This window comes from Pholis gunnellus (assembly GCF_910591455.1).
Source record: "Pholis gunnellus genome assembly, chromosome: 3".
NCBI lineage: Eukaryota > Metazoa > Chordata > Actinopteri > Perciformes > Pholidae > Pholis > Pholis gunnellus.
Window position 1 is genome coordinate 4,334,867 of NC_136529.1, and position 24,496 is coordinate 4,359,362.

General features: G+C 43.0%; 1 protein-coding gene across 1 annotated transcript in view; it reads right to left on the reverse strand.

The window, feature by feature from the left end:
* fbln2 (fibulin 2) overlaps positions 1 to 20,671 on the reverse strand; it is a gene marked incomplete at both ends in the record, with an annotated part of 53,844 nt that extends 33,173 nt beyond the window's left edge. Inside the window, one exon of the mRNA XM_079186277.1 lies at positions 18,856 to 20,671. Within this exon, the coding sequence (XP_079042403.1) occupies positions 18,856 to 20,671 (1,816 nt within the window). The remainder of the gene's footprint in view (positions 1 to 18,855) is intronic.
* Positions 20,672 to 24,496: the final 3,825 nt, after the last annotated feature.

A 24,496-nucleotide genomic window follows, 5' to 3' on the forward strand; every position in this document is an offset into this window, starting at 1 on the left:
CCCGTACTGCACACTGTACATTCAGATTAAAAAAAAAAGCACCATAGAGCCGGGAATGCCTTAAATAGCTTCGCTTTGAGCTTCACTTTGAAAGTTCTTTCATTTCGCTGCATTGGGTTTCATCTCAGTCCCGGCTCCTTTTAGAGATCAGCAAACAATCGTTTAAAGCAAAGGCTGTCTGCATAATTCATAAGCACCTTCTTCGGAAAATAGTGCCAAGTCGAGATGGGAGAAGAAAGTGAAAGCAGCATCTTATTTTAACCACCAAAAACATTGGTGTTTCACTCCGTTAAACTGTGTTCTTCTACAATTCTGGAAGACTTTCATCTCAGACACAGTAATGTGTGAGGCGGATGAGTCTCAATACATTCTGTGGGATCCGTCTCTAAGCTTTCTCTAAGAAACACGTCAACGTATGTGTCCTTTTCATTTTGACGGCCCGGACAGATGAATGGAGACAACAGGGAACGATTGCTCACACAGCTACCGGTTTGCTCTTCATAGATCTTCTGCATCTTGTCAAGGAGTAAAAACATCATCCTGGCCCGTTTTATTTTTTTTCTCCACAGAAAAGAAGGAAACTGCGTTTTGAAGTCACAACTGGCGCAGGTTCATTATTTCACACTCAATGCGAAAGCTGGAAGCAGTGTGATTCCCCACCGTTATGCGAAGCAAAATTCCATGAGTGCTGGCCCACAGGGCCGAGCACGAGGTTCAGCTGTAAGAGGTCAATGTGACACTCAGGAGCAGCCGACTAATTACCTGAGAAACAATGGAAACAGGCACATGTATTTATAGCCTACACTTGTTTTGTAGCTATTGTTTAATAGAGTCAACATGGTGGCAGCGCTGCTGTTATGTAGCAGACGGACCATCACTGGGAGACATCCGTCCACTTAAGGAGCTCCCATGGGGTTTGTGTGGACTGATTAGCCCAGCCTCACACTGCTCGCCTCGTCATTACTCTGTCTGGACAAACAGGGACCTGTCTCACGCCATGCTGAGACACATGTCAGACACATCTGCTCCGCCTGAGAACGCACAACGACGACGGACTAAAACAATGTTTTTTTTCCAAGATTACGTTTGTGACATTTCTGCTACATTAGACTTCTCTAATGGAGATTGATAGTATAAAACGTGACACAGCAAGACGTTAGTGGCCACTAATGTCTCTGTAATGTGGATGTTCTTGAACTGACGATATGGTAATTTTTTGATTTATCACGCTGATACAGAAGTATGAGCCAATTATGGAAGACCATTACTGACATATTGGAGGCTTTTCTCTGAATGAAATAACAGAAACAGTCTGTAAAAACTGCATTGAGATTGTCACCTTTGCAAAATGTATTTACAATATTCATTGAATTATCCCATAACATTTATTCTATTATTATTATTAATTCTTCACTTTAATACAATATATAAGTATATGTTTCTATATTTACATATATTTGTGTTTACCTAATAATACATACGTGGTTGGACAGGCGTTAAACCTGTACAAATCAATATTTCTTATTTTAACAATGTAATGTAAAATGAGCTGTTTCTACACACCGCAAAAAGCTGTTTCTGCATACCCAAACAGCTGTTTCTGCACACCACAAAAAGCTGTTTCTAAACACCGCAAAAAGCTGTTTCTGCATACCCAAACAGCTGTTTCTGCACACCACAAAAAGCTGTTTCTAAACACCGCAAAAAGCTGTTTCTGCATACCCAAACAGCTGTTTCTGCACACCGCAAAAAGCTGTTTCTAAACACCGCAAAAAGCTGTTTCTGCATACCCAAACAGCTGTTTCTGCACACCACAAAAAGCTGTTTCTAAACACCGCAAAAAGCTGTTTCTGCATACCCAAACAGCTGTTTCTGCACACCACAAAAAGCTGTTTCTAAACACCGCAAAAAGCTGTTTCTGCACACCGCAAAAAGCTGTTTCTGCACACCGCAAAAGCTGTTTCTGCACACCGCAAAAAGCTGTTTCTGCACACCACAACAAGCTGTTTCTGCACACCGCAAAAAGCTGTTTTCTGCACACCGCAAACAGCTGTTTCTGCACACCGCAAAAAGCTGTTTCTACACACCGCAAAAAGCTGTTTTCTGCACACCGCAAACAGCTGTTTCTGCACACCGCAAAAAGCTGTTTCTGCACACCGCAAAAAGTTGTTTCTGCACACCGCAAACAGCTGTTTTCTGCACACCACAAAAAGCTGTTTCTGCACACCGCAAAAAGCTGTTTCTGCACACCGCAAAAAGCTGTTTCTACACACCGCAAAAAGCTGTTTTCTGCACACCGCAAACAGCTGTTTCTGCACACCGCAAACAGCTGTTACTACACACCGCAAAAAGCTGTTTCTGCACACCGCAAACAGCTGCTTCTATGCGCTGCAGACAGCTGTTTCTGCACACCGCAAACAGCTGTTTCTATGCGTCGCAAAAAGCTGTTTCTACACACCGCAAACAGCTGTTTCTACACACCGCAAAAAGCTGTTTCTACACACCGCAAACAGCTGTTTCTGCACACCGCAAACAGCTGCTTCTACACGCCACAAACAGCTGTTTCTATGCACCGCAAAAAGCTGTTTCTGCACACCGCAAACAGCTCTTCTTTTAGTTTCCACAAACTCCTGAGAAATGATCTTTCTGGCAGAGAGTACAGCGAGTTAATCAGAGCTTCTTCACTGACAAGAGCCGCCTGCTGCTGCTAGAAACCAGGCGGATAAACAGTAAGACTTTGGCCGTTAATGCCAAAACAAAGAGGTTGTCATTTGATTCATTACTAATGTAAAAATATGGATTGGTGCAGTTTTAAAGCTTTAATCCGCAAACCCTAGTAAAAATGATATGTTTGATTTTAGGGCACAGTTCTAGTGTCCAAAGTTAAGGTAAAATTCAGTGTGTTTTTCACATTTTGGGTAATACAAAGTTCTGGGGGAGATGAACTGAGAACAACATAGAGAGACGTAACAGTTGCTAGATGAGGTTGAGTTGCATGTTCTTACAACCCTGGCACACATACCAGCAGGGCCAAGAGAAAACAACACCGTCTCCATCACACAACCCTTCTGCTTTTCCCAGACGTGGAACATGATGGATTCTATCTCTCCCGCTTCTGGGTGCTCTCCGTTTCCATGTGTTTATTTGTGCAGCCAGTATGAATGGACTGACGAGGCATTTTAGGCATTCGGGGAGCGTCGTAATAGTACGAGCAGACGGGGGAGAGTAATGGATTAGAACAATACGAGGATGCTAACTGCCTCGGCTCCCGCTGCTCCGGCACGATCGCCCAGCTTCCCTCTCGCCCACACACAGGAACGCGGCCATTCATCAATATAATTTCTGAACAAATAACCAGGCGGAGTGGAGCCGACTCACCCGCTCTTAAGTCTTAATAGACAATACCTAGGACAGGGGTCACCAATTGGCGGACCGCGGTCCGGATCCAGACCCAGACGCCGTTGTATCCGGACCCAGGACCTAAAACCGATAGATAATTGAGAATTATTAAATTTTGACGGAGTGCTTCTATTTTAACCGGCGCAGTTTATCCAGCATTCACTCCATTTGTTCAGCGGTGCAGGAAACGCGCCGACCAATGCGCTGTAAATCACATCACGTGATGCAGCTCAGCCAATCAAATAGGAGTATTCTGACAAGTTTCCTGACTCGAGTCAGATGTATACACAGTGTGACACACGGGGCTGAGACGAGGAAAGAGAATGAAGATCAGGAGAATATTTACGTTAGCTGAAGAAATAATTTCTCAAGACAATTTCCGAAAAGAGAAAAGTGGTCAGAGACATCAGAGTCTTTAACCAATAAAGACGAGCACAGCGATACGTGAGTGACATCGTCTTTTTTCCTCACTCAGGCCCCCGGGGTCTCATCTGTATAGCAGATGGGAACATAATGGACTGTGGGCTTGAAAGCACTGTCCTTACCCTGAGTCCAGGGCTGTCCTCTGAAATATGTGGTTCCACTAAAAGAAAAGAAGAAAGGCCTTTACAGTACAGCACTGGCTTCTCTTTGACTCACGCTCTGCGTTCATCAGGATCAAAGCCAGAACTACAGTGTGCTCCACTCCCACTTTGTGAGGTTCCCTGAAACAACTGAGCTACCTGTTGCTCTCGACGAGTCTTGCTATTTGCCTAGAAATGCTAATCTCCCATGATTGCCCAGCATGCCCATCCGGCCTCCCACCACCACATCAGCCCCTTTTCATGCCATGCAATCTATCAGTCGTAGACAGCTGTCAACAGCAGCCAGTCCACAGCGGAGCACTGGGCCCAGCTCCAGCTGCCTCATGGGAAATGTTGTTCTTTCCAAATATGAGACGGCAGGTTGGCAAAAACACAAAATCCAAGTCAATGTTCAAAATTTCTGAACCACACGTGACTTATTTTTTGATAAGGTTCATAAGGTCTGCATTTGATTTAGCTTTAGCTAACACGGTTCACAAACACATTGGATTGGCTCCTAAACTCTGAACTTATTCACACCAGAAGAGAGCTAATGAGTCATTTCCTTTATATTCTGGGACATCCTCTCTCTGCCACACTTTGTTATGCTCGATACTGCCAGCATCAGGCTGGATCATTCTGGTAGGAATCCAGCAGCAGCAGCAGCAGTCTGGATTTGATCTAAGCTGTGTACCAGACTTGGCCTTGACAGCAGAGTTTGAAAGTGCTGCCCTCCTGGCAGCAAAAAAGCAAGACTCTTTAAAATCAACCCCTCAGATCTGCCAGTCAGAGCAACAGCACTATGGAGAGGTTTGGTCCCAATGAAATGAACCCATTTTGAATGTTTTCCGACAGGTAAAAAGACGAAACGTTTTAGCGGTCAATGGCCATATATTCTAGCAAGACTCTACTCCTAATTTCATATTCTCAAACAAGTAATAGTGTCTACCTTTAGTACTTTTAGAGAAGGTGAGAGAGAAGCCGAGATGAAAACCGAAACAAAAACTTGCTTGGGGAAACTGGCTTGGATTGCCAAGGTTGGATTAACAATCGGACATCCCAACAAGCTTGAGCTGTGGTTGTCTTAAAGACTGTTAGCACCTTCATTAAGGTGTGTTTACACAGAACGCCAACTATTGTACAGCGCAATCACATATAAAGTCAATGCAATGACCTGAATAGAAGCAAATTAGGCAAAATACACGAAGTTCCTGCTATTTCCGTATACGTGCAAGTTCAAATATTTCCTTTTGTCATCTATGCTGGTTTTGTTCTGCACAACTATTGTAATGTTCACATGGAAACCATGAACGAACAAAGTAGAAATGCTCTTCAGCTACGAGTGTGAGAACAGAAAACGGGAGTAAACGAGTCAGAGATTGTTAAAACGGGATGGTGTGGATTAGGGCTGCAACAACGAATCGATAAAATCGATAAAAATCGATTATTAAAATAGTTGGCAACGAATTTCATTATCGATTCGTTGTGTCGCGCGATTATTACGCCACTCAATAAGTCGCGGAGATGTTTGCCTCTCGGCGCCCCCTCGATGCTCTTAACTGAGTGTCCCGCGGGGTCCGAAGCGTTTGCTTTGAAAAAATGAGTGTTCAAAGCAGGCCCGGTCGCCTGAATACCGCAGTTAGGAACAATGGAATAGGACTCCGGTTCTATTTTGTGGGTTTTTCTCTGAACTGGGGCCATGATTAAGAGGGACGGCCGGGACACTTCGTATTGTGCCGCTAGAGGTGAAATTCTTGGACCGGCGCAAGACGGACGAAAGCGAAAGCATTTGCCAAGAATGTTTTCATTAATCAAGAACGAAAGTCGGAGGTTCGAAGACAATCAGATACCGTCGTAGTTCCGACCATAAACGATGCCAACTAGCGATCCGGCGGCGTTATTCCCATGACCCGCCGGGCAGCGTCCGGGAAACTAAAGTCTTTGGGTTCCGGGGGGAGTATGGTTGCAAAGCTGAAACTTAAAGGAATTAACGGTAGGGCCCCACCAGGATTGGAGCCTGCGGCTTAATTTCACTCAACACGGGAAACCTCACCCGGCCCGGACACGGAAAGGATTGACAGATTGATGCTCTTTCTCCATTCTGTGGGTGGTGGTGCATGGCCGTTCTTCGGTGGAGCGATTTGTCTGGTTAATTCCGATAACGAACGAGACTCCGGCATGCTAACTAGTTACGCGGCCCCGTGCGGTCGGCGTCCAGCTTCTTAGAGGGACAAGTGGCGTTCAGCCACACGAGATTGAGCAACAACAGGTCTGTGATGCCCTTAGATATTCGGGGCTGCACGCGCGCCACACTGAGTGGCTCAGCGTGTCTACCCTTCACCGAGAGGCGTGGGTAACCCGCTGAATCCCACTCCTGATATTAGTCCATTTTTTTTTAAATTATTACTTTCACAGCTCAGGGATGTTCGAGCAACCTTTGTGCACTTTCTGAAGATTCTTTGCACTGTGAGTTCTGTTTTTGAATAAAGGGTTGGAAATTAATGCTTTTTTGTTTTTTTATCCGATTCATCGATTAATCGAACAAATAATCGACAGATTAATCGATTCTTAAAATAATCGTTAGTTGCAGCCCTAGTGTGGATGCAGCCTGAGATTTTCGCAGCCTCAATATAGTGGAGGTGAATAGAAAAAAGGCCTTTGGAAAATCCACAGACCATCTTGCTGTGAACCGTTCCCAATGTAACTAGGTTATACTAAATGAATACGCCCTAGGAAAACTTCTCACTGGATCACTCAGAATAACGTGAACACAGTTTCTGCAAAGACCAAAGAAAACCAAAGCTTACATACCACATTTGGGTGAATTGAGCCTTTAAAGATGCAATATAAGAGATTGGTGTATGTTCTGTCTTGCGTCAAACATGATGTGTTTGAGAGCAAAACTATCGACACTGCAATCAAAAAATGAATTAGCAAACAAAAGCTTTTGTTTCGGATTATTATGTTCTGAATCACAAATGAATCTGACTTGCAATAAAAAAATGATTGCAGTGTCAGTAGTTCTGCTCTCAAACCTATTGTTTGACTATTAATAATAATTGATTGACTTTCCATTGGCATTGCGTGCCACCACCACATAATGCACTGTTCACAGGTCATGGTCAATTCACATATTTCTGTGAGATCAGGCTGCTCATATTGGTTCCCTCTTCAGTTCTTTGGCGGCCAAACGCGGTGCTCCGGTTTTTAAGCCTCAACTTCCAATTGCTCCAAATGCTCTCCATCTCCATCGCAAAACTATGTCATCACAAGAGGGCTTGCTGCCTTGATTATTTTCTGTTTCCCTAATTAGCTCCACTCCTCCTCAAGAAGAAACAAAGGGTGTTTTTTTTGTACTCGACAGCAGATCTGAGTGTTTGTTGCCTCTGCCTCACAAAGCACAAAATAGGGAACCGGCGCTCGCGACCCAGCCATTCCTCCACATTCAAAGATAAGGAGAACGACCCCGTTGATAGATGAGGGACCCCGCTCTACATCGTCAGACGCTTTACGCAGGCGGTTTACCTCCCGCCGACGAACCCCGCGAGCAAAATGGCCCTGTCACTGGCCGGGAACAAAAAGCGCAGAGTGGCGGGAGCTTTCGAAGATCCACTTAAGATATGTAAAAAAGAAAGTTATATGCAAGAAACATAACAGGAGATGGGAAACAACATCATCCATTATTTACGATATATATCTATGCCAGTTGCTGTTAATGCTGACATCTTAAAGGACACTCTGGGAATAACAATAGCAATAAAAAAAATTAAAAAACCTACCGTGATTTCCCACCCAGGATTGAGCTATATTCCATGAGGAGCCGAGGAAAAAAGGCAGAGGCAATGGAAATAAAAGAAATACGTGTTCTTTTGTGTGTCAGACAGTTTGATACAATGATACAAAATGGGATTAATCCAAGTCAGGAACAGTGTTTTATTCTGGGCCGCTATGACAACATTGGCACAACCTTTTGACTTGAGCAAAAGAGATGCTACATTTTTGGTGGCCCACATATATACAAGTAGTCATCTGTGCAGTCGATATGCTAAACTGCAGGAGATGCAGCATTGTTTTGGTGGCTGGGGTCATACAGTGAGTCGGGATTATCCAGAGCTAGCGGGTGGCAAGTAGTGAGGCTCGAGGGGTTCGTACTGACTTCCCAAGGCAATAACACAACCCTCCCATCCATCGCAAGCAACACTGCTTTCACACCAAGACTTCAAATAAGAAAAAAGAAAAAAAACTTATGGTACTTGAAGAATTTAAATCGGGGGATTGGAGCTGGCGCGTATGTAGGACACCTGAGGGTTGTCCATCTTCGAGCCGATAATCAGACAGAGCTTCCACTGACATCGTAAATAACTGTGATTGTGTCCCCTTGGTCCGTTTGCCTTCGAGTTACTGACACCCTGTATCGGTCATGTCAATACTGTCGGCAACACTAATAGAGAGCCTGATGATTTGTGCCTGCTGCCGAGTCTGGCTGACTTCATTTTTTCCTCTTGACTCTTGACCTCATAACTTTGCTCAGGCTATGTTCAATCTACCAAGAGTAGACCCCTCGACAGCTGATGTGGAGTCCTCTGAAGGACAACAGCATACTGTTAATAAGAAGTGGCAACTCTCAAAAAGAACCAAAACCAACTAAAACTTCCAGGTGTTGTTTCAGAAGCAGGAATCCCTTTTAAATCAAACCGATATTTCAATCATGTCCATTTCTTATAATCCAAAACTACAACCTTAATCACCAGTATGTCATGTGGTTCACTCTCTTTGTTTAGAGGGGGAGGGGGGTGATAAAGATTCAACATTTCTGTTTTTATCAACCTATTGACATTGTGTTTAGCCTGAACTAGGGTGTCAGTTTGTAATCAGTTTGTGTCCGTTTGTAATCTCACTTCAGTTTTTCCGCTGGATGGATGAATGAATGAATGGATTAATGGCTGGATGGATGGATGGATGAATGGCTGGGTGGATGGATGGATGAACGGATGAATTTCAGCTCTCTATGATTACGTGTTTGAATTCCCTTTGATTGATTTGATTTATTAAACCCATGATTTTGTGGAGCATCATAAACCCCAAAAAGCATATAATCCTGCAACTGAAAATCATTAAAGTCATCTGAAGATACATAGATCCAATTAGGCTGAAAACAAGGAAACTGCTTGAGCGTGCAGAAGGAGTGGCTGAATGATCTAAAAAGTGCAAAAACAAAATGCTGCATTGAAATCATTTCACATAATGAGAGACGATTACAGGACCATCTGGAAGAAACTGATGGTGTGTTTGTTTTTGGATGGGCCTGCCACAGTGTGTTTCGGACGACTTTATTCATTGCAGTAGTGACTATTCCTGGAATGAATCACTGCAACAGGCAGACATCGCTGTTTTCCACTAAATGCCAAGTAAGTTTTCTATGTTGGCTCCCAACATTTTGATAAACTTAATTCAGCTATTTATTCCCTTACTCCCCATCCTGTTATTGTGACAGTTTTTTTCCCATCCAAACAAAAATAGCTCTGTAGCTGAGTTCTTGTTATTATGGCACGTAAAGTCAAATATTGGGGAATCAAATATTGATCATAAGCTGTATTTGAATGATGAATACTGGCCCTGACAAATACATATCAGTCAGACCCAAAATCCTTGAGACATTAAGCTAACCTGAATGTAACCCCCACCTCAACCTAAGATGAGAAGAGATCAGATTGTTCCTCATTATACAATTCTTGTCTCACAATTCACTGAAAAAATGTCTGTACACAAAGTTTCGAGCACCTTAAAATGCAGAAAATAAAGCTATATGCCAGCTTTAAGAAATTATATACTCATATTATATATATTTATAATATATTCATTAAAAAAAGATATATAAATATATATATTATATTTATTACAGGGTTAATAAATGTAACACCACCAAGTCCACTTTGACTTTGTAGTTTTAGCCAGGCGGCAACCTCCGGCTCTGCCAAGTGAAGTCAATGCGCAAGTGTTCAGATTGAATAGAAGTCTATGAGAAAATGACTCTACGTCTCACTTGATGTATCACCTCAGTAAACATTGTAAACATGAGTTTATGGTCTCAATCTCTAGTTTCAAGTCTTCTTCAATACAGCATGATGTTCACTTAGTGAATTATGGTCCATGTAGAGTCAAACAGACCATAAAGCAGGGTATGCTTTAGGTCGGGCTTACTGTGATTGACAGGTTGCTGCCGCTACCAGAGCTGTATACAGCGTCTCTACATCACTGCTCCGCATTCCAAATATGGTCAACAGCCGTAATCAAAGATGGCAAGGCTTCAAAACGGCAGTCCACAAACAAATGGGTGGTGTCACGATGACTACGTCTACTTCTTATATACAGCCTATGGTTTCAGCCATAGCAGCTAACGCTACTATGCTAAGTCCCCAATTATTTCAAAAAACATACAGGTCATCACCTTCTGTGCACCAGAAAGCCTATTCCACGAAGACCCAACTCCCTGCAAGTGTTCTGGACAGAAAACATTGGTTGAATCACTATTGTTTTACATGAATAATGAAAGAATGCTTTAATTGCCTGTGAATAAACAATTAAAATACTGTCCCTGTACCAAAATAACCATTCTCCCTCTCAACTCTAATTAATTTGCCATTATGGAATGGAAGCCATTATAAATACTCAAATGAGAATGCCCCTCATCAGCAGTGATGTTGGAGGAAGCGTTTGAGTGATAAAAGCAGGTTTAATCGCAGGCAGCAGAGCCAAGGACAAACTGCAAACAGCTTTACTGACTCTTAACTCCTCTGTTTATTTTTGTAATGTAAAAATAGTCCTTTGCAAGACTTTAAGGGGTAACCTTCATGTGACAATTAGAATCACTATATAATTAGAAACTGGATCGGAGGCGCACAGATCCAGGTGGCAGGGCCGTGCTGGGACAGGAGAGTTATAGACGGGATGAGTTGGTCTTGATGATATGGAGCTGAGCCAAAAATCAATCAGCATCTCTATATACGTATATATATATAGAGATCAGACTGATTAACTCTTTGGTTTCGCCGTGACGGATTCTTTTGCGCGCTGAGATGAAGCACAGCTGAGCTGATGAAGCAGGCGATGAAGGAACTCTGATAAACAACCCACATACAATAGATACAACGTATGGCATTTACAGCCTGACTTCTTACATTTAACCCACCGTACGTACAATGATGTGTACTCATGATTTTCCTGTATCGAGTAGTCGTGTATTCGAGAAAATTTGTAACAGTTGTTTCTAGACATTTTAAAGCGGAAAAGTTCTATGTCATTGAGGGAGTTAAGGTCAATATGGTACTAGATTTGTAGTTTAAAAAAAAAAAAGTTGCAAAAGAGGTCTTAACAATCACCAGCTAGAGTGCTAAGGTGGCAACACTACACTCCAGAAACTTGACGGTCACTAACCAGACGTTCCAACCTAATTTCTAGCAAATAGGTGTTACTACTGCATGGGACAGACCCTTTTTCTGCCAATGGCATGAATCCAGTGGATCCATGCTCTCCATGTGGTCTGAATCACTTAAAAGTTGCAGTGTGTAGGATTTGGCACCAACTAGCGGTGAGGTTGCAGATTGCAACCAACTGAAACTTCTACTTTGTACCAAGCGTGGTGGAGAACTACCGTGGCCGACATTAAAACGCGAAAACGTGACTGGCTCTTTCCAGAGCCAGTTGTTGTTTGAGTAGCGTAGGTCATATAATAGCGGAGCCAGAGTGTGCGTGTAGTGGGAAGTGAGTGGTGAAGCAAGGGAGAAAGGGAGAGCGGCGGCGAATTTCCATGAGCGAATGAGTTGGCAGCGGAGCAGAAGAGAGCTAGCTTAGCGGTGAGGATTCAAAGTGAATGTACGGTGGAAGTTGCAAGAGGTCCTCAAGACCAACAGAGGCTTCCTGTGTTTTGTTCCCGGCAGACCAAAACAACGACACACGTGTTTTCTGACCACGATCGGGACGACGAAACAGTCCTCTCTGGGCTACTGTAGAAAAATGGTGGCCGTATGTAGATATGAATGGCTCATTCTAAGATAACGGAAACACAGTGATTCAGATTTTCAGGGGTTTATACACTGAGGAAAGCGTACTTATCAACATTCTATTCCATTTCTGCCGATAGATCCGCCGAAATGTTACACACTGTTTAACGTATGAGACAAGGGCTTTAACATGACACAACTGTGAGCGCTGTGATGTAAGTAAGATAAATGTCCACTCAGACAGGAAATCCAGACGCAGTCACTTCAGCCAACAGCATATGTAAATCGTAGCTCAGTTTGAACTGTTTGTACGGTAATTCTTTAGAAGCGGTAAATCATCTCTGCTACTAATCCAGACATGAAGACATGTGTCTTTTAAGCTTTGTGGACATACTCTGCCGTTTGGACACGTTCCAGATTCCAGATCAAAGTGTTTGCTATTGTATATCCCAGAGGAAGCAGCGTGATTATAGTTGAACAGATGGAAACTTTTGTCTCGCGTTCACGGAACACGTGCACGGCGCCTCGCCTCAACACAGAGACTCTGCTAGATTAACTCCGTTCAAAGAGCTGAGAGAGATTCTGTCGGAATGATGACGTGAGAACTGTTTTTTTCCCCCCTCGTCTCTTTGGGGGCGCAGCAGCGTGGACAGCCACGAGCCGTCCAGATTGTTCAGAGCATATCCCGTGACAAACCTATCTGTCGGGGCTCGGGAATGTGACAGGCATTTTGATTGCAGTTTTTTTCTCGAGGGGGACTGTTTGGGGCCTTGAATCTGGATCACACACGATGGGAACACCAGATCCAGTGCGGGGGGGATTTAAGGAAAACACATGTTTTCTGCTATGGAGAATTACAGCCGGTTATTCCCTCAGTTGAGTATCCTACTCTTATAGTTGCAGTAACTAATGTTTTAATGTTTTACAGCTCTGTAGCGGAGGACCATGATACATGGTCTGAGGGCTGTTGACTGGGCTTTTATCGATACCAGTGACCCTACAATTACTTTGGGCCTTTCTACACACTTTCCCCGCTGTGTATTGAAAGAAATAGTCCCCAGCTATAAATGTGTCAAAATGCATGTTGCAAAACCTTTCTGAAAGGATGCAGGAAGTGAAATATATTTTTTTATTCCACTAGTTATGGTAATATACTGAAATGCATTGTATGAAATGCATTGCTATCAACAGCAATGCATTCTATAAAAATAGTTTGGAGGATGGTGCCTTTCCATATACAAGAGCATACGTTTAAGGACTAGATTAAACTGTGTATGATTGGCTTACTACCTATATGAGTAGCGCTAAAGCAGTGTTATTAATGCACCGCACTAATTTGTGTACTAGAGGATTCAGGGTTAGGTGTTTGGACCGGTTTTAGTTTTTTTTGGGAGAAGTTGGTGGACTGCCGAGTGTTTGAATGTCACCTACACACAACCAACCTTTGGTGAAAAACAGGGATCAGAGGAGAGGAGACTAGCATGACAGTAAATGACAGAAAAACGCAGTTAAGACTGAAAAGAAGAGAAAATTAAGATGAACATAGTGCACATAAATCACGTAAATAAAAATCTTTGTTTTTGTCTTTTGGGGCAGACCCAAAATGTCTACTGGAGGATTAGGGTTAGGCGTTTGGACGAATACGTAGGATTTTGGCGACTTGGCTGAGTACGTTGCCGCTTGTTTTTGGGGCACAATTGTCAATTTAGCCATAACAAATGTAAGACCTATAAGAGCTTGCTTTTGTATAGCTCCTGTCTGAAATCAGGGACCCATTATTTAAAAAAATCATGTGAGTTTTGAGTGGTAAATCTGCCACCATTATCATTGTACACTGTATTATATGCAGTGCTGGATGGGGATGCGTACCAGCAAGTCTACTCTCATTATTTGATGTGCCAGATCTATCAGAGGAGTTTATATATTCAACTAAATGCAATCACCACAGAAATTAAATGACTGCCACAATTAGTTTTTTGTAAAGTTTAAAGGAATCCTAAATATATATCAAACTGTTCCAAAGCAGGGAGATGTAACAGATGGCAATCTAAGCCTCACACTCAGGCAGCTGTTGCCATCATGCCTGATTTATCGTGTCAGTCACCTTTGAAAAGCCACTTCACGACTGACTCACCTGAGTCCCGGAACAGAGAGTGTGAGGCAGCTACCTGGCAAATCAATCATCCTCGTTTGATTGACCAGCCACTCTGTCACCCTGACACACTGTTAAGAATATCTGACTGGCTGAGCATCGTTTATATAACTTTGAGGCAGGGGACAGGTGAAGTACTTCACTTCAAAGTAAAGAAATACCCTCCTAGGAACAAATTAAATATTGGCACTGTGAATGTAACAAGCAGAAACTGTACGTTTCCTGTGAACATGGAAGTTTATTTTGAAAACACACTATGCATTTAATGAACAGAAACTGTGGCGTCGTCGCTGACGTGTCAAAAAAAAAGAAGAACTGACGCGTCATAGTTTGAAGTGTAGGACCAATGACCAAGCGTATGTTGGATGAGTTGGGAGTGAGAATGTGTTGGTATTACAAACTCTGAAATCTCAGGACTTCCTGTTTTCAAAACCAGCTGTGAGCTTCGTTGTGCATGAACCCCTACACCTTGCCTCCTTAATTTGATACATGAAACAAAGGTACAGTAGGGCTCCAAATAACAATCATAAAACTATTTATTAAAATAGAAGATGAGGAAAAGCAGCCAATTATCCCATTTGAGAAGCTGGAACCGTCAAATGGTTGGTGCTTTTGCTTAAAAAATGACTTTAACAATGAACTGCTTATCAAAATAGTTGCCGATTAATTGACTATTCATCGCAGCTTTAGTGAAAACCAATTTGACATCACTCAGGCAGAGAAAGTGAGAGGTGGAATGAAGGTGTCTAGTTTAACTGGGACTTGTAGAGTTCTAATATGCATCCATGTCGGCACTAATTTCTCAGTTTTTAATATGTTAAAATAATTACATTTTGATTGACATCAAAGAGGATAATCCTATAATACAGTAAGCATGGCAAAACCAGGTGTATATATGCACGAACATGTAACAATTCATATGGAATATCTTTCCTAATTTTTTAAAAATCCAAACTTTGACTAGGTTTTATTTTCCATGTCATCCAAAAGAGTTGTACCATTGGATACTTCCAAAGTATGTCTGTAGCAGATTTTTAGACTTTAGACCAATCAGCTCATACTAATTATAGTCTCAGGGCACAAATGGGCCCAAGAACTCCTAACTATAACTGTATATTTGATTCTTTAATCAGCACTTGTCCTGCCGTGCCTGTATCTATGTTTGGAGCTGTGGGAATTGAGGCCTTTAAAGCCATTTGACATCGAGGCCAAACGGTGGAATTACAATTTCAAGGTCTGCCAACACTCTTTCCCATAGACTTAGATTGGGAAAGAGACATCTGTAAATCAGAGGATAATCTTTTTTTTAGGTAAATCAGCTTCCACATGAATAGCCCTTGTTGAAATGATAGTGTCCTAACAGTTGTAAAAATGCACTAATAGTCGAATCCAGAGTTATTCTAGAATGAGGACGAGGCTGGACTGAGGGCTGACTGAAATGCTATTGCGATTGCTCCATTGGCCCCATAATGTGGAAGATCTAGGTATTTTCATCTGAATTCTAAACTCGGAAGTTTCAAGTTTTTTTGCCTCATGCACCACTGAGCTTTCATAGGAATGAAATGGGTGCCGCCTCCAACGCTTCATCCATTTCTCTTTAAACATCCATGGTACAGATAGCTGACAGATCTGAAAGTCTTACCCTGAGCAAAACAATAAATGTTGGACTCCTAACTTGGAAACATTCTCATTTAGGACGGTTCTGTAATAGCTCATTTTAAGATTTAAGGATTTAAGGATTTTTTTCTGTATGCAATTAGGAAACATGATTTTGTAATACATAAAGTCTGACATCCTGAACTGAAATAAGATAGGATTTCAGACTTTAAAAGTTTCTGTAATGAGGCCCCAGGTCATGATCCACCAGCCAGTCCACTGGCCTCCTCATCACTAATGTGCAAATGGCCTGAGAATAAATCTAACGTGACACACAGTGATTATCTAATTATATTATCTCATCAAAAGATTAATCGATTAAGACCAGCCTCCTAATTGATGAACAACTTGGTCATTTTATCATCTACGTGCTCTATTTAAAGAGCGATGTGATTAAATGTGTTGAGTGTACATGTATCATATGAAGTCATTTTAATGGAGAGCTTTACACGCTGCAAAGCAACAGCTGTATAATCTAGTGCAATATAGCACAGGAGTCCTGCAATACCTCCTATATGTATGAGGCGGACGTTCTTGGCTTTGGTGAGAGCATAGATAATGGCCTAAGTCCCCCATTGGAACAAAGACTGTTTAGCTGTCTCATGGCAAAGTAAACGGGCTTATATATTGTAAATATAGCGTACACTTAAACTGATGGATAATTTGTTTAGGTCAGCCTTTCTTTTAGGTTTAGCTGTTGTTCCAAACTAATCAACAAATTATTTCCACTATAAAAAATGCCTTCAATATTATAAAAAAATGAATTGAATGGAAATATATATAAAAATATAAATATACGTATGCAGTGGTCGTGGAATGATTATTGTATTGCATCACATCACACTGTACAGGTATTGCTGTTATTGTGCTCGGTGTGTTAGTCTACAGTGAAGTCTACCTCTATACATCTACACCCTCTATGGCAGCAACATCTGGATCTGCTACTGCCTTTCGTTGCACACTACGCCTTTTAAAAGCCATTTCATATGCATCAGAAATGGATCAAATAACTCAGCTATCCCATATCAAGTGCAATGACAAAAAGTTTAAATAGCAGTCCATGACGTTTCCAACTAAATAAATGTCCTTTATGCAGCACTATAGCGTACACATCTGTGAGTGAATATTTGCTGTTGTGAATTAAATGCACAGGAACAGATGTGTTTCACTTTTCCACTGTCTTTGAAGTAAAGAGAAGAACTGTGTGTTTGGCATGAGCAGGAATGGCTCCTATACTGTATGACTGGAAAGAAAGGCGGCACCTATGGAAACTGGATTTTATTTTTTCCCAACAGAGAATCCAAGGAGCAGGCGTCAGGGTACCGCCCACACCGTTTGATGGACACCTGAGACATCGGGATGCTAACAGACACGTAGTTTCTAAATCTCTCAAATGAAAACGTGTAAATCTACGACGTGCTTCTGAAATAAAACCATCTGAAAGGCCGGAGGCCAGAGAGGATTTATAACCGAATCCAGATCCTCAAGGTCTCCTCGGGGAGGGTTGAGGCAACGTGCAGTAAAACAGCGGCGAGGCTCTGTGTGCTGAGTGAGGGATGGTGGTGACTGGTATGAGAGTGCTGTGAGAGGATGTTCACTGCGGGAGGAGACGTTTGACTCCCTGCTCCAGACAGACCCTGGGCTCGCTATTTATGTTCCGGTTCAGATACCTGGGGACCGGCGGGCGTCTCCACTTCCTCCGGTGCGCTCATGACATATAGCCTGGCTTGGTACAGAGAAAGGGAGCACTGTTCTGTAAGCACAATGCTGTATAGCTAAACATTAGGAGGACAACGTTTTAAATGATTTATGTAGGATTCAAAAAGGGGTGCGGAAATAGTTTCTCAGAGCTTAAGCGATATAATTAAGGTTTGTGAAGTGCTACAGCATTCCACACAAGTATGTGCTGCTTTTAGAGACCTATTTTAACTATTTTACAACCCCAATCTCATGGCATGAACCTTAATTACAAGGAAAAAGAACACCAAATAGAGATGCATGCTGTCAGCTGATTGGCCATGACCGTGATCCATAAAGTTGCTTGTAGTTGGGTTCGGGTGGTTGATTAATGTATACTTTTGCAGGTTGGGCGGTGCAGATCGGCTCTCATAAGGGGTCGGCTGGGTGCGGGGTTACAAAATCCTGATCCAGTGTGGTAGTTTTGATGTAAATGACATTAGGTGTGTTGTTAAAAAGATACATTTCTTCTGGGACAGTAAAATATTTGAATTTCAATCAGCCATGACAGAAAAGTTACAAAAATGTTTGTGTATGCTGTCAATTATAGTTTTAGAAAAAAGAGCATGACTTTTCCCCTCCCCAGCCTCACCTAACTGCAACCTACCACCAGCCCAGGTAAGCATAGGGAGAGCCAAACCGAGCAAGCTTCCAAATTCACACTAAATAGTTAACAAACCAGTAATGCAAGATCTCTAAGTTACTGCTGACATCTCAATCTATCTATGGGCACCCATCCATTCCAATGAGCACACCAAATATTATTTTGAAATGTAATTTACTGCAGAACTACCTCATCTATTTTCCTAGATCTTAACCTAGCCCAGCTCCTCCCTGACAAGAGGACATGATGAGGCACACATCCCAGAACAAGAACAACCAGAACAACTGCAACTAAAAATCATCTCCTTACCACAGGTCATAATCATATTAACCTATTTATATTGTGACCAAGATATGTAGTGAGTGGGACATTTTACAGTGTAGAAATTCAACAATCGATGAAATAGTGACCTCAAACCTAGTTTGGCATTTAAATACTGCTATTTCAATCAACATATCAGTCAAGCTCAACTAAAAGATAAGAAATGTTGGGATTAAGCAGCTGCTCTAAGTTATTACTAATAATATTGTTATTCATACCATGGCAATAAACGGTTCTGATTCCTAATTTTTGGGGCAGAAGCAGGTACTGTAATAGAGGTATATTCAAAAAGTCTCTTTCCATATGCCAACGGTAAATTGACTATGTACTGTATTAACAAATCTGTAGTCAGGTCATGTTGGTAACTGATACGGATTACATTCAGAAATAGAAATCACAGTCTTCAAAAAAAACTTGGCTTACCTCCATCAGGTTTGACAAGCAAGACAGGTCGGTCATTCCTCGCCTCCTCTGTCTCCGTCACCTCCTCCTGGTCTTCACTGTGAAGGTTAAACAGCCTCTGAACTGGCTTTCTGCTGGGCTCGCTCTCATTCTGCTTGACCCTCGCTGGCGGCTGGGAAGTGGTGACGTAGTGGACCATGGGGGTTGTCAGGTACTCCGGCCTCCTGGGGGAGCTGGTGCTCGGCTCGGGTGTGGTCTTTTGGTAGCTGCTGGTTGGACTGCTGCTCTCCGACTCCGCATGGCTTCTCTCCTGTTGTGCTGACTTTGTCTTGTAGAAAACATCCCTTGCTTCGGGCCCAGTGGCGCCATGAAATGTTACTATATCTTCCTCCTCCTCTTCCATCACTTCTGCCTCCATCACGTCCTCACTGTCCGCTCCGACAGTCCCCTGTAAATCTTTTTGACCGTTTGAACTTGCCTGGGGATGAATTGGGCTCTCTGGGCTTTTCGGCATGTACAGCGGAAAGTTCACTGTATCTGATCGTCTCTGCTGATTAGTTTGACTGTCCGTATGTCTCACTGGATGACTAACGTTGATCCGACTCTTTGAACTATCTGATGCATTTTGGTGGTGTGTCTTTGTCTCAGAGCTTCTCTGATGATGAACTGCACTCTCTGGACTTGTATGTGGATACTCTGGATGTTTTTCACTCCCTGATCCTCGGTGCAGTGGCAATATGACACTATCTGAACTCTTGAGTGCATGTGATGGATTCTCCAAAACTGTCTGGGTTGTCAGATCCCTGAACGAGGCACTTTGTCCACTTGTTGGGCCCTGCGAGGGCTGCCAAGAAATAGTGGCGTCCTTATGCACATGTGGCCTGATGGTACTCTGCTCTGCTCTCAGGGGGCTTTCTGTCACTTCCTGCCTGTCTGCAGGATGGACACGAACTCTGTGTCGCTCTCTTAGCTCCAGCTTGCTATGTCTGTCGAAGCTCTGGCGGGCAGAGGTTCGGTCGGGTCTGTCAGAGCCTCGGGACACAGAGATGACCTTGTTGGAGGGGGAGGACTGTGTAGGGAAAACTAGAGATTGAGGGAAGGTCTCTGGGAAGTCTGTTGGACCGTAATCATACTCTTCTGGCTCGTCCTTATCCAAAGGCGACGGTTTGAAGAGAGAAAGATTACCATTGAGAGGAAGCTGTTGTGGTGGGGTGAATTGATCTAATAGGTCAAACCTGTAGGGGTAACTGTTGCGCCTACTGGTTGTGTCGTCCCCTGTTGGTGCAGCTAACATTGATTTATGGACCTGGTGCGGGTCACAGTCCGGCACAGGGTAGCACATTAGCTTCCCTCCTTTGTTGGGGCAGTGGCAGACCTGGCAGGGGTCAATGTGGAAGGAGTGCCCGGCATCGTACTTTTGCTCGTCATGGACGCACCCGACGCGCTCGCACTGCATGCAACCATCCGCCGGCTCCAAAATCTCGATACAGTTCGGCGGCATATCGGGGCAGCTGATGAAGTGGCAGCTGATCCGGCCCCCTCCCGCGGGGCAGGAGCACTCCGTGCTGCCGTAGTCGACGAAGTACGACTCCCCCTCGGCCACCTTGCCGTTCTTGAATCCAGCGTTGATGCAATCGTAGTACTGGTAACCCTCGCACGTGCAACCCTTTTGTAGGCACGAGGCGCAACAGCCGCCACTCTCCAGCACTTCTTCAATGCAGTTGTCCAGCTGCGGACAGTCCGTGCCGGTGCAATCGCGCTGGCACAAGCAGACACTCGCGTAGAGAAAGAGGAATGCACACCTCAGCAGCGTTACTTCAGCTTTTAGACCAGACATGGCACCTGGTGTACGAACAAAAATCCAAAGAGTTTAGGTATCGCCAAAGGCCTTCAGATTATCTTCAAGGATTCTGGCGCATTCCGCCCCTATGAACCATCTCTACTCTGCAAAAAAAAATAGCAGGAGAGACAGACATACTTATTTCACAAAATGAAAGCAGACCAACATCTGGCTCGGTAGTTGAGCTCACGAGAGTCCAATTATTACGGCATACTAGTTGTCCTAACATAAAGACTATGAACTCCTCATTAAAACCAGCTAAAGTACAGTGTTTTAAATCATTATGCAGGCCGTCAACCTGGAACCTGCCCAAGTGCTTTCATTTCTACCACGACCCTGATTATCTCCATAGGGACGATTGCCACAACAATCCCAGTTGCAATCAACCCTAAAGTGTAACTGCTGAACACTTCATAATGCTGTAGCAGCTGAGTGTGTCGGAAAGTCCACTTTCTGTAAAGCACATTCTCTAAAACTAATTAGCGAAGTAAAGACCAAAGGGCACAGCCTCCTTTGACTAATGATTCTTGTTCCAAATGATGTGTTAAATAAGAGTTGCAGCTGCAAACTCAAAGTGATGAGTTTCACATAGCTCCATCCATTCTGGAGTGGGTTCGTTAGTGCATTTCTGTGAAACGCAGAAATCAAAGCTAATCATTAATATATGAAATCATGATCTCGAGAAATAGAATCAACAAAGGAATCAAAGCCCCTCAAATTTGACACAAAAACAACACATTATTCTGTTTGCCAAAATGTTTTGTAGGCAGATCAAATATATCATCAAAGACACTCTGAATACTTTCCCATGGCAATCGATGCTGGCTAGCCTGCAGGCCATCTCCACAAGTAAACACACACCCCTACTACAAACTCAAACTGCTCTATTCCAGCGCTCATATTCATGAACTATCTATGTAGTGCTGAATTCAACACTGATTTGTCACAAATGGTGCCCGTCAGAAGGCAGTTAATCTGCTCTAAAATAATAACATCGTCATCTGTGATCCGAGTCATGAGCCGCACATAGAGAGGGAACCACAGGATGACCTCAACAGTTTGGGAACAGTTCACACTTATCACTCAGAAGTTTTCAAAACTGCTTTTGTTAGCTTAGCCATGCTTTATGCAGCACAGAGGGATTCAAACACATGAACGACTCGACACCAGAGAATGTTGTGGACACAGTGGAAGTGTAGCTAAATTGTTTTATTTATGGAGTAAGAGCTTTTATTTGTTCTTAAAAGCATCAAACTGATGTTTGACATTAAATATATATTTCACCCCAAGATGCCCACTTATGTATCGGTTACTCTCCCCATGTTACCTTGAAGAAAACTGCTCGCATGCCTCCACGGAGAACGAAGAATCAAAAAACAAAGAAAGGTTTTGTAAATGTTTAACAACTAATATCTATATTGAAAGATCGGGTTAACAGAAGGATGCATGTGTCTGGAAGTAGTGGGCATACCACTGGATGAATTAGGAAACAGATTTTTGATCTAGCTTTGCTGTTGTTAAACATGGCCCCTATTTACTTCAATTCATCAAGACTATTTTTAAGTTTTTTGATTCTCTGTTCACCCTGGAAGCATGAGAGAAAAACAAAGTAACAGAAACAAGGTGAATATTGTATATAGAAGTCGTAATTTTTGGGGTTAAGTATTCCTTTTAAGTGTTCACAAGCCCTATAATGAAGGGCCCCCAAACAATTAAAAAGGCTTGTTTGTATATTTTACCCTGTCAGAGTCAAGCAGGTTGAACCACAAAAAGCTTTGTACAAAGCAGAGAAAAAGGAGATGAGTTGAATAATTGGCATTTCTTGCTCTAAACTTTCAGAGTGGAAGCTTCTGCCACCGCCTCCTTGACTAGCCCGTCCACCGGGGGCCTTCAGTCACCAAACCGAGTTCATTACTAGCCTGAGAAGTGAGGATCACTGCCATCCCGTCAGTGGAAGTGACACACCGTGTTACCGTGCCGGACCTAATAGGAGTTGGCAAGGCTGCAAGAGTAGAAGCAGACCGAGTAGCCTAGGCAGACCTGGTGTTTCCCAGAGTAGCGCGGATGGGGGATTCCTCTGTTTTCTGTCTGCCTGCACACACACACACACACACACACACACACACACTCACAAACCCTGATGTCATGAAGCTCTGCAAACATGGACCAGAAGAGAATAAGAAGAGGATTCTTTCACAGCTTCCCATAGGAAAAATAACCGCTACAGTTCTCAGACGGATGCTGGTGCAGCTTTGTAATGCACAGAAGACTTTATACCTCGCTGTGGAATACACACAGGGAGATTCATGTAAGCAGTGCTATATATTAAAGGCACAATTAAGTTATAATCACTTTAAACTCGTGATTGTGTATTGCAGACAATCTGTAACAACACCAATGTTACAAAAAACTTTAAAGAAGTATATAAAGTTGTCTATCTGCAACATGCAATTAGCAACATTTTGAGCCTTTATATAACTAATGTTTCCGCCATAAACACTAAATAGAGACACTGTCTTTAAAGACTTTGTGCTCAAACATGGCAACCTGTCTCTTTTTCCACCTGATAACTGTAAAAAAACAACTCACCCAACTGAAACACTTTTACAGGGTTGCAGTCGATAATAACTACAATTCACCAATCCAACTGAAGTTTACCAAGAAAGTAGCCTGCTCCGTGTGAAGCGACTCATGAAGTTTCTACAATGGGTCAAACTGTATGTTTCAAGCGGGCGAACGGAGCCTCGGCACGAAGCACGGCGACGCTGTTTGACGTCCCAACCAGTAAAACAGCGGTCTGCGTTACCTTGTCGCGTGCGGACTGATGGGCTGGAGAGAGCCGCGAGCTGCCGGTCCTCCTGGGCGCCGCGAGTGGGAATCTTTTGACCATCGCAGCGCTGCTGGGACCGGGCAGGCGGAGGGAGGGAGGGAGAGAGAGGGGGAGGTACGAAAAGTTTTTCCCCCACTTCTGAAGAGTCCGGAGGAGATCCCATCAGGACTAATGCAGAGCAGGCTCTCTGCTGGCTGGGTCGGCCCACACATACACAACAGACTGTTGTCCTACAGAGGGGACACTTTTTTTGACTTGGCCAAGTTGAACAAGTTAATACAAATGACATGTAGGCTAATGAAATGTTAAATGAAAAAAGCTATAAGTGCTACACAAAATAATAAAGGTAACCTCAACAATACATTCTAACAGGCTATAAAACATAGCCATAATGTCTTTGAGAATAGAAATGTATGAAATCATTAAGCAGACATTGCAGTCAGTGTCGTTCGCAGCAAATTGGTGGGAATATGTAACGTTATTAACGTTACGTTCTTGGGGAGACATAGCAAAAATGATTTGATACAGTCACTCCCAATTGTGTCCAATGGAGCAACAACCAGGAAGTGATTAGCGCTTAAGCTAAAAGCTAGCCTGTATCTGTCTTAAAAATAGGCCTATACTTATTTATTTTATTTTATTTGTTTGTTTATTTTGCAGGGACAATGCACACCAATCAGCAGTCAAACTGTAAGTGAGCCAGAGTTAGCCAGAGAGGCTAGTTTTCATCTGCTGTCCCCGGCCAGATGTTTGAAGGCAGCCTAAAATGAAAATGTGTGTACCTTAAAGCTTTTATATATGGAATTCAGAGCATTAATAGAGCAGCAAACCACTATTTGCAATGTAAAGATACGGAAGAGTAATGGCTCAACAAGCCCGTGGTTCCAATTCTTTTTCTTGATTTTGGGTCACAGTTTTCAGTTTGACTCGATTTTGCTCATTAGGGAGAAGAAAAACATAACCATTTCTTATGTATTTGAACTTATCATGAT